Consider the following 10,914-nt stretch of genomic DNA (forward strand, 5'->3'; position numbering starts at 1 on the left):
AAGGCTGAGAGAAGATTTGATCGAGGGATTCAAAATCTTGAGGTGTGTGGACAGAGTACATCGGGTGAAACTGTTCCCACTCGTAAAAGGGTGAAGAATGAGAGGGCGCAGAATTAAAGTAATTGGCAAAAGAAGCAAAAGCGACATGAGGAAAATCTTTTTCATGCAGCATGTGGTCAATATACTGCTTAAGAGTCTGGTGGAGGCGGGATCAAATGAATCATTCAAAAATGAAAAGGAAGAATGTTCAGGATTATGGGGAAAAGGCAGGAGAAAGATGAATTGCTCGTTCAGAGATTCAGTGCAGATACGATGGGCCAAATGGCCTCCTTCTGTGATTCTGCACTGGCTAAGCACCCTTAATTTGGCTCTGATATTACAGTAACTGCACTTCAAAGTCATCATTGTTTGCAATTTTCCTGGGTCTTCTATTCTGCCCCACCTCCTCAGCCCCTTTCCAACCAAATAATTCTCCACATTTCTACCTTGCTTTAGTTCTGTAGAAGGATCATTTAGATCTGAAGCGTTGGGTGTGATCGGACCACCTCGTTGCACCAGTCTCAGGCAGGATCCAGATTTGAATATTATGTAAGCAGTTAGCTTCACATAACAGTGCGCTCTGCGGAGAATCGCGTGCCGGCATCGGGCGGCGTGGCCCGGTCGCAGGGATTCCCCGGCCCGGCCCAGGGCTGAGAGAATCCTGCTCCGTAACTGTTACGTGGGTGGGTTCAGGTTGTAGGGGCTCTAGTGCTGATTGGCATTGGGGCTCCTGACAACATCAGTGGGCCCAAGGTTGAATATTTTAATTAGTCAATCTTCAGTTTCCAAGAGCAATCTGACCACCTAAATAAATCAGGATATGCAAAGAGATTGATATCGGATGAAGGTCAGTGAACTTTACCCAGCCCCATAACAATTTCCATCCCACTATCATCCCATTTACAGGTGCAAGCAGGCAATAGTAAGACAAAAATCATTGCCAAGCTGTCTAAACGAGTAGCTAGCCTACAAGATATTTGTATCCACCAGGATGGCTTGGTTTTGAGAGGATAACTGAATTAATGGCCCCTGGAGAACAATGAGTATTTATCTGCAGGCTCCAATCAGGCAATAGAAACGGTTTCTGTTTCATTCAGATATCAAAATGAAATGAAGCAGAGGATGTCATAACGATCTATTGGCAATTCATCCTGAAGTGGAATGCACATATCAATGCACCACATACATTGCAGAAATGTTCTTGGCTTCAACGATGATGGAACAAATTAGTTCCGCTTAGTTATGAGTATTCAATCGTACCATAAAGCTGGCTATATCTATCAAGAGCATGAAACAACTGCATAGGCAGTCGGCATGCCCTTAAAATTACTGGTTGTGAACAGAGGATAAATAATAAAGATCTGGATACCAAAGTTTCTTTAAAAATTTGCTGCTGTGCGACATCAGTTTTTTAATGTCCTGTACCTTTAAAAATCTGTTCATGGGTGCGCACCTTTACAGTACCTACCAGGCAGCTGTTTGACTGCACCCAGGGCCAGGGAGCAAAATCAAGAGGTCCTGCTTCTGGACACCTCATTCCCTCCCTGCACTTTAACCCACCTTTCACATCCTTCGGGTGCCCAGAACTGGGGACCATTGTCAAAGTGGGGTTCAGCTGTTTCATATAGATTTAGCTTGTTGTCTTTTGTACTCCATACTTCTATTTATAAAACCCATCGAAAGCTCAGGTTTCAGGATGATAAATTTTACACCCGACTTTGTCAGACAATTACATACAACTTGGTTGTTCATATTATGGGACCAGCCCCTCTCTACGAAATATCCAAACAGCAACATCCAAAAGGCTTCCGCAGTGGATAAATAAAGCTATTTGAGCCCTCTGTTGAATATTGTCAGGGGGCAGTCTTCAATGGGTGCAGCACAGCTGCAGTGATGGGTCATGTAGTTCCAGCCAATAAAGATAATAATAATCACTCTTAGTGTCACAAGTAGGCTTACATTAATACTGCAATGAAGTTACGGTGAAAACCCCTAGTCGCCACACTCCGGCACCTGTTCGGGTACACCGAGGGATAATTCAAAATGTCCAATTCACCTTACAAACATATTTTTCTGGACTTGTGGGAGAAAACCGGAGCACCCGGAGGAAACCCACGCAGATACGGGGGGAACATGCAAACTCCGCACAGTGACCCAAGCCGGGAATCGAACCCGGGTCCTTGGCGCTGTGAAGCAACAGTGCTAACCACTGTGCTACCATGCAATCTTTCTCCTCCTGCATGATTAGTCAGCTGCGTGATGGACATGTAAATTCTGGAAGGGATTTCAAAGCAGTTCTGTCGCTGATTGGCTGTGAGAGACTCACTCATCATTTTGGGGGGGACCCTGTCATCTGGAGCTCTGTGTGCTTCATTGTAAATCTGCCTCAGGCCCGGTAACCGCTGCTCGCCTGGCCTTCCTGGCCCATTCTTCTGCCACCTTAACTTTGTAAGTCCTTCAGTGAGCTGGTACCTGCGTGAAAGGGCGAGAGCGTGGCTAAGGGTGGATGACATCACCCAGAATGCACCCTCATTGTCAAAATGAATGGCCGTACGGATTCAGGTTCTCACTCCAATAACCCCTTATACAGAACTCTGTCCTGGAATGAGATGCTCGCCACGCATTTTTGTGGGGGCACATTGAGGCGTGAGGTGGCTACTTGACAGACTGACAGTGGTGCTGGTTTGGCAAAAACTGTAAGTTGAGACCAGGCAGCCGTAATGTAAGAAGCACATTTAAGGGTTACTTTCAAAAGTGAATTGGATACATACATCAAAAGGAAAAGAAATATAGCCTATGGGGAAAGAAAAGGAGAGCAAGACTAATTGGGTAACTTTCCAACCAGCATAATTATCGCCCCATTAATATACTCTTGATCATCAGCGAAGTTATGGAAGGTGTCACTAACAGTGCCATCAAATGGCAGTTACTCAGCAATAACCTGTGCACCATTGCTCAGTTTGGGTTCTGCCAGAGCCATTCAGTTTCTGTCCTTATTACAGCCTTGATCCAAACATTCAATTCAAGGGGTGAGGTGAGAGTGACTGCCTTTGACATCAAGGCAGCATTTGACTGAGCGTGGCATCAAGGAGCCTGAGCAAAATTGAAGTGAATGGGAACGGAGCGCAAAATGCTCGACTGGTTGGAGTCATACCTATCACAAAAAGAGATGCTTTCTGAGGTCAGTTTTATCAGTCCTGGGAAGTCACTGTAGCAGTTCCTTAGGGTAGTCCAGAAGGCAGAGAGTTGGGATAAAAGGTTCTTTTTCGGAATGGCAACCGGTGACGAGTGGTGTCCCGCAGGGTTCAGTGTTGGGGCCACAGCTGTTCTCTTTATATATTAACGATCTAGATGATGGGACTGGGGGCATTCTGGCTAAATTTGCCGATGATACAAAGATAGGTGGAGGGGCAGGTAGTATGGAGGAGGTGGGGAGGCTGCAGATAGATTTAGACAGTTTAGGAGAGTGGTCCAAGAAATGGCTGATGAAATTCAACGTGGGCAAGTGCGAGGTCTTGCACTTTGGAAAAAAAGAATAGAGGCATGGACTATTTTCTAAACGGTGACAAAATTCATAATGCTGAAGTGCAAAGGGACTTGGGAGTCCTAGTCCAGGATTCTCTAAAGGTAAACTTGCAGGTTGAGTCCGTAATTAAGAAAGCAAATGCAATGTTGTCATTTATCTCAAGAGGCTTGGAATATAAAAGCAGGGATGTACTTCTGAAGCTTTATAAAGCATTAGTTAGGCCCCATTTAGAATACTGTGAGCAATTTTGGGCCCCACACCTCAGGAAGGACATACTGGCACTGGAGCGGGTCCAGCGGAGATTCACACGGATGATCCCAGGAATGGTAGGCCTAACATACGATGAACGTCTGAGGATCCTGGGATTATATTCATTGGAGTTTAGGAGGTTGAGGGGAGATCTAATAGAAACTTACAAGATAATGAATGGCTTAGATAGGGTGGACGTAGGGAAATTGTTTCCATTAGCAGGGGAGACTAGGACCCGGGGGCACAGCCTTAGAATAAAAGGGAGTCACTTTAGAACAGAGATGAGGAGAAATTTCTTCAGCCAGAGAGTGGTGGGTCTGTGGAATTTATTGCCACAGAGGGCAGTGGAGGCCGGGACGTTGAGTGTCTTTAAGACAGAAGTTGATAAATTCTTGATTTCTCGAGGAATTAAGGGCTATGGAGAGAGAGCGGGTAAATGGAGTTGAAATCAGCCATGATTGAATGGTGGAGTGGACTCGATGGGCCGAATGGCTTTACTTCCGCTCCTATGTCTTATGGTCTTATGGTAGTGTCCTAGGCCCAACCATCTTCAGCTCCTTCAATGAACTTCCTTGCATCATAAGGTCAGAAGTGGGGATGTTTGCACAATATTCAGCACCATTCACGACTCCTCAGATATGGAAGCAGTCCGTGTTGCAAATGCTGCAAGACCTGGACAATATTCAAGCTTGGGCTGACAAGTGGTAAGTAACATTCACGTCACAGAAGAGCCAGGGTCGTTCATATTATGGAACATAAGAGGACATAGCTCTAACAAGAGAGAATTTACGCATTTCCTTGATAGTCAATGGCATTACCATTGCTGAATCCCCCATTATCAGCACCACGGCGGTTACCATCAAAATCTGAACTGGGCTAGCTGTATAAATACTTGGCTACAAGAGCAGGTCAGAGGCTGGGAATTCTATGGCAATGGCTCACCTCCTGACTCTCAAAAACCTATCCACCATCTACAAGGCACAAGTCATGAGTGTGATTGAATACTCTCCACTTGCCTGAATGAGTGCAGCTCCAGTAACACTTAAGAAGCTCAACACCATCCGGGACAAAGCAGCCTGGTTGATTGGCATTCCATCCACCCTCTCAAACATTCCCTCCCTCATCCACCGACACACAAGTGGCAGCAGTGTGTACCATCTACAAAATGCACTGTCGGAACTCACCAGGCTCCTTCAGCAGCACCTTCCAAATCCATCCACTACCATCTAGAGGGACTACGGGAGCAGGTGCCTGGGAACACTGCCACCCCCAAGTGCCCCTCTAAGTCACACACCATCCTGACTTGGAACTATATTGCTGTTTTTCACTGTTGCTGAATCAAAATTTTGAACCTTTCTCCCTAACAGCACTGTGGGTGTACTTACATCCCAGGGACTGCAGTGGTTCAAAAAGATAGCTCACCACCATCTTCTCTAGGGCAACTAGGGAAGGGCAATAAATGCTGGCTTAGCCCGTGACACCCACATCCCGTAAATGAATTTTTAAAAAGTCAATACTTCATTAAAATTTAGTGTCTCCCACTGTAAGCAATGAGAAGAGGCACTAAATCCAATAAACCCTCTCCACCTGGAGTTCAGGTGTGATTATTGTGCATTCCCCCAAAACAATGTACTTGGAGGAACATCAAATTCCTTTCCTTAACCCACCTGAAGTTAAATCTGACAATGCTCTTAATATCCAAAACCCTCAATCCTCTTTATTGGATGTTATTCATACAGCTCCCTTGAAAATATGTTGCCAGAATTCGTACCAAATCAGGCCAAATCAAGAGCAGGATTAGGCCATTTGGCCCATTGAATCTGCTCCACGATTCAATAAGGTTGTGATTGATCTGATTATGGCCTTAACTCCACTTTCCTACCTGCATAACCCTCGACTCCCTTCAAAAATCACACCGGCTGAGACAGCCTCATCAAGACCCAATTGGAAAAACAAGGGAAAGATGTTGAATTGATGTTTGCAACTGGTCCTGTTCGGCAAACATGGTCAATCTATGTACCCCTTTAAAAAAGTTTATTTCACAGGATGTGGGCATTGTTGACTAGGGCGTCATTTATTGCCCATCCCTAATTGCCCTTGAGAAGGTGGTGGTGAGCTGTCTTCTTGAGGTGCTGCAGTCCATGTCATGCAAGAACACCCAAAGTGCTAAGGAAGGAGTTGGAGGATTTCGACCCAACGACAGTGAAGGAACAGCGATATACCTCCAAGTCAGGATGGTGTGCAACTTGGAGGGGAACTTGCAGGTGGTGGTACTTCCATGTATCTGCTGCCCTTGTGCTTCTAAGGGTTTGGAAGGAACCCCTTAGTACTAACCAGTTACAAATTTACTTCCTGACTGATACCTGAAGAACAGGAGACATCCCAGGACCTCTCTGGGACTTACATCTACCACTGAACTTTAAACGAAACAGAATATTTTTTTTTTAATGTACATTTGGACCTCAATGTCTATTTTTCAAAAAATTCAGGACAAACCTATTCATTGATCTAAAATTGCTTTGTGGCAAAGTGTTACATTTGACTTGGTCAGAACCAAGTGGCACCACCACCACCCTCCCTCTCTCCCTCTGGTTCCTCGGGATAACTGTTTTGGAATGATAGGAATGTCAAAGGAGACCTTGGGTAAGAAAGGGGGGTGGGACCACTCACTCCAGCTTTGCTGAGCCTCCAATCCAAATAACAACAGCCACCCTACACACAAAAAGAGAACATTCACCTATCTTCCGTGGCTGAGGCGCCCTGAAGTCCGCCCTGAGTTACTCCTGGTGCTACCAGCGGTAACAACCCCCCGCCCGCCCCCCCACACGACTCGGCTGTCATCGTGCAACATGTTCCAGCCTCATAACAGGCCGGATTTCGCCAGCCAGATAAACTGCAGCATTTTGAGGAAGAACAGGAAAAGTACGAAGGCAAACCGTGACCTTGGGGAATCTGGAGATGACTCGGTCCCTGCTGACAGCTGGGCCGTATAAGATGCCGTTGTTCATCCTTTCCCACTTCCGAAGGCGAAATTCTTCCGGTTATTTTCTGCACGAAACGATCAAAAGGGAGGCGTGAAGAGCAAGTTACCAGACGGTGCAGCAGGAGCTTCAGCAGTCAGTTCTCGCGCGGACGGGGTGGGAGCTGACATCAGGGCAGGGGGTCACACAACTGGTGTTGGGGGGCTAAGGCAATGATACCTGTTAACTTTTGACTGACCCAGAGGCAGTCAGTAAAAAGATCATTGGGTGCAAACATCAACACAAAACTTACCCAGCTCTCAGCACAGCCGCCTGTTGGCAGTTTCCACGACAACAAGCGTCTCTCGCTTCCAACATAGACGTCAGGAGAGGAGGGGCTTCCTTTCCAGAAATTGCGCTTTCCTTAACCCTTTCGAAACCCGGCACTGGAGTATTCTTCATGTTTTTCAGATTAAGACAATCAGCCTCATACATTTAGGGAAAGAGGCACAGAGTGCCGAGAGGTTACACTGGTGGCTGATGCTCTGAAGATATGGAGATGAAACGTGAACTCTGGTTTCTCTCCTCCACAGATGTTGCCAGACCCTACTGAGTTTATCCAGCATTTTCTGTTTTTTTATTGCTTGATGACCATGATGCTAAGTACGATGTCGGGGCCACGGGCATTATGGTAGTCTACTGTGCTCCTCACAACTTGATACCGCAGAGGAATGCCCTGAACAACGAGGATATCGTGGAATGTCATGCCCCCTCAGATGGCAGGGACTTGGAGGAATTTAGATGGTTGTTTGGGTTGCTTCATGGATGCAGTTGTATCTCTCCTCTGCATCGGTCTGTTATATTACTTTTGGTGGTAATATGTCATTGTTCTTTGCCTTTTGATCCAGAATGGTCCGCTAAGTTGATGACAAAGAAACCACCAATCTTTAGATTGAATCAAAACTAATTTATTGGATAACTGATGTACCGTCAATTACCACAAGACGAGAATGGTGGAACAATCGAGGCTTTATTGATCAAGATGTTGTGCCTCCTGTAGCTGGAACCAGACTGGCTGCAGCTCAGGAGAGCACACACTTTTATACACCGCCTGCTGGGCGGAGCCAGCAGGCAGAGATTTACCATCGTACCTCTAATATACGTGCAGTGTCATAATACATATAATATACCACTAGTGGTGTTCACCACATTCACCTCCTGTTAAAAAAAGAGTCCGGCGGGGGTGGGGGAAGCATTAAAAGTTAAGTCTGTCGGGGGCCTTGACCCTCCTCCGCGATCGCCTCAGTCCTGGTGGTGATGTGGGCGCCGACCTGGTCACCTGCGACTCTGGGAGCGTGTTGTCCTCATCTTCGTCACCCCTGAGTGGATCCAGTGGGAGGACGGATCATGCTGGGGTGGGGGCTGCGGTGAGGTTCGCCGGAGGGACGGTGAGTGGCGCAGGGGTGAATGAGGCAAGCGGAGGGGGGGGGGGCGGTGTCAGGGCAGGGGTGGGGACTCAGCAGGTGCCAGGTCCCGGAGGGAGACTGTGTCTTGGCACCCGTTGGGGTGTGCCACGTAGGCGTACTGTGGGTTTGCATGTAGGAGGTGGACGTTTTCAACCAAGGAGTCCGATTTATGGCTCCGCACGTGCTTCCGGAGGAGGACGGGTCCAGGAACTGTCAGCCATGTTGGGAGCGAGACCCCGGAGGTGGACCTCCTGGGGAAGGCAAACACACATTCGTGAGGGGTCTCATTAGTCGCAGTGCAGAGGAGCGGTCGGATGGAGTGGAGCGCGTCGGGGAGGACCTCCTGCCAGCGGGAGACCGGGAGAATTTTAGATTGCAGGGTCAGCAGGACGGCCTTCCAGACCGTCCCGTTCTCCCTCTCCACCTGCCCGTTTCCCCGGGGATTGTAGCTGGTCGTCCTGCTCGAGGCGATGCCCTTGCTGAGCAGGAACTGACGCAGCTCATTGCTCATGAAAGAGGATTCCCGATCGCTGTGGATATAGGTGGGGAAACCGAACAGTGAAGATGCTGTGCAGGGCTTTGATTACTGTGGCAGAAGTCATATCGGGACATGGGATGGCGAAAGGGAATCGGGAGTACTCGTCAATCACATTCAGGAAGTACGTGTTGCGGTCGGTGGAGGGGAGGGGCCCTTTTAAGTCCATGCTGAGGCGTTCAAAGGGGCGGGAGGCCTTCACCAGGTGCGCTCTACCTGGCCGGTAGAAGTGCGGCTTGTACTCTGCGCAGACCTGGCAGTCTCTGATAACGTCCTGACCTCAATGGAGTAGGGCAGGTTGTGGGCCTTGACAAAATGGAAGAACCGGGTGACCCCTGGATGGCTGAGGTCACAGTGGAGAGCCCGGAGTCGGTCCACTTGTGCGCTGGCACATGTATCGCGGGATAGGACATCAGGGGGTTCATTGAGCTTCCCCGGGCGATACAAGATCTCATAATTATAGGTGAAGAGCTCGATCCTCCACCTCAAGATCTTGTCATTTTTGATCTTGCCCCGCTGTGTATTAAACATAAAGGCAACCGACCATTGGTCAGTGAGGAGAGTGAATCTCCTGCCGGCCAGGTGATGCCTCCAATGTCACACAGCTTCCACAATGGCTTGTGCCTCCTTTTCGACAGAGGAGTGCTGAATTTCGGAGGCATGGAGGGTGCGGGAAAAGAAGGCCATGGGTCTGCCCGCCTGGTTGAGGGTGGCGTCCAGAGCTACGTCCGATACATCGCTCTCCACCTGAAAGGGGAGGGACTTGTTGACCGCATGCATCGTGGCTTTGGTGATGTCTGCCTTGATGCGGTTGAAGGCCTGACGGGCCTCAGCTGTCAGGGGAAATACTGACTGAGTGGGCGGGCCTTGTCCGCATAATTGGGATCCCATTGGGCGTAATAGGAGAAAAACCCCAGGCATCATTTCAGGGCTTTGGGGCGGTGGGGGGGAGGGAGATCCAGGAGGGGGCGCATGCGGTTGGGGTCAAGCCCTAGGACTCCATTTTCTACTACGTAGCCAAGGATCGCTAAGCAGTTGGTGCGGAACACGCATTTCTCCTTATTGTATGTGAGGTTAAGGAGTTTGGCTGTATGGAGGAATTTTTGGAGGTTTGCGTTGTGGTCCTGCTGATCGTGGCCGCAGATGGTGACGTTATCTAGGCACGGGAATGTGGCCCGCAGTCCGTACCGGTCAACCATTCGGTCCATCGCTCGCTGGAAGACAGAGACCCCATTAGTGACGCCAAAGGGAATCCTAAGGAAGTGATAGAGACAGCCATCTGCTTTGAATGCTGTGTATTGGCGGTCCTCCGGGCGGCTGGGGAGCTGGTGGTAGGCGGACTTCAAGTCTACTGTGGAAAAGACTCGATAATGTGCAATCTGATTGACCATGTCAGATATATGTGGGAGGGGTACGCGTCGAGCTGCGTGTACCGATTGATGGTCTGACTGTAGTCAATGACCATCCTGTGCTTCTCCCCAGTCTTCACTACCACTACTTGAGCTCTCCAGGGGCAGTTGCTGGCCTCAATGACCCCCTCCCGCAGAAGCCGTTGGACCTCCGACCTGATGAAGGTCCTGTCCTGGGCACTGTACCGTCTGCTCCTGGTGGCGACGGGTTTGCAGTCCGGGGTGAGGTTCGCAAACAGGGAAGGTGGATCGACCTTAAGGGTCGTGAGGCCACAGACGGTGAGGAGCGGTAGGGGTCCGCTGAATTTTAAAGTCAGGCTTTGGAGAAGGCACTGAAAATCCAGGCCGAGTAACAGGGCAGCGCAGAGGTGGGGGAGGACGTAGAGCTGGAAGTTGCTGAACTGTACGCCCTGGACGGTGAGGGTCGCGATACAGTTACCCCGGATTTCAACGGAATGGGATCCGGAGGCCAGGGAGATTTTCTGGGTGATGGCGTGTACCGGAAGGGAGCAGCTCCTTACCGTAGTGGGGTGGATGAAGCTCTCTGTGCTCCCGGAGTCAAAGAGGCAAGTTGTCTCGTGTCCATTGATCTTCACCGTCGTCGTAGTGGTCGCGAGGTTGCGGGGCTGAGACTGAACCAGGGTGATAGAGGCGAGCTGCGGAAGATGCTGGGAGGTCCCGGGCTGATCAGCGATGGCGGAGGTAGCGGTAGGCAACGAACGGTCAGACG

General features: G+C 49.2%; 1 protein-coding gene across 3 annotated transcripts in view; it reads right to left on the minus strand.

Annotated features, from left to right (window-relative positions):
- The window catches only part of rab36 (RAB36, member RAS oncogene family), an 89,503-nt gene extending 82,340 nt beyond the window's left edge, over positions 1–7,163 (minus strand). For all 3 annotated transcript variants that reach the window (XR_011940648.1, XM_072498498.1, XM_072498508.1), the window contains exons 1-2: positions 7,088–7,163; positions 6,757–6,862 (exon numbers count right to left, since the gene is read on the minus strand). Coding sequence is in view for 2 of the 3 variants with exons in the window: in XM_072498498.1 (XP_072354599.1) it covers positions 6,757–6,822 (66 nt within the window). In the remaining variant the exon portion in view is untranslated. The remainder of the gene's footprint in view (positions 1–6,756; positions 6,863–7,087) is intronic.
- Between the last annotated feature and the right edge of the window lie 3,751 nt (positions 7,164–10,914).

Source organism: Scyliorhinus torazame, chromosome 1 (genome assembly GCF_047496885.1).
Source record: "Scyliorhinus torazame isolate Kashiwa2021f chromosome 1, sScyTor2.1, whole genome shotgun sequence".
In the NCBI taxonomy this organism is placed as follows: domain Eukaryota; kingdom Metazoa; phylum Chordata; class Chondrichthyes; order Carcharhiniformes; family Scyliorhinidae; genus Scyliorhinus; species Scyliorhinus torazame.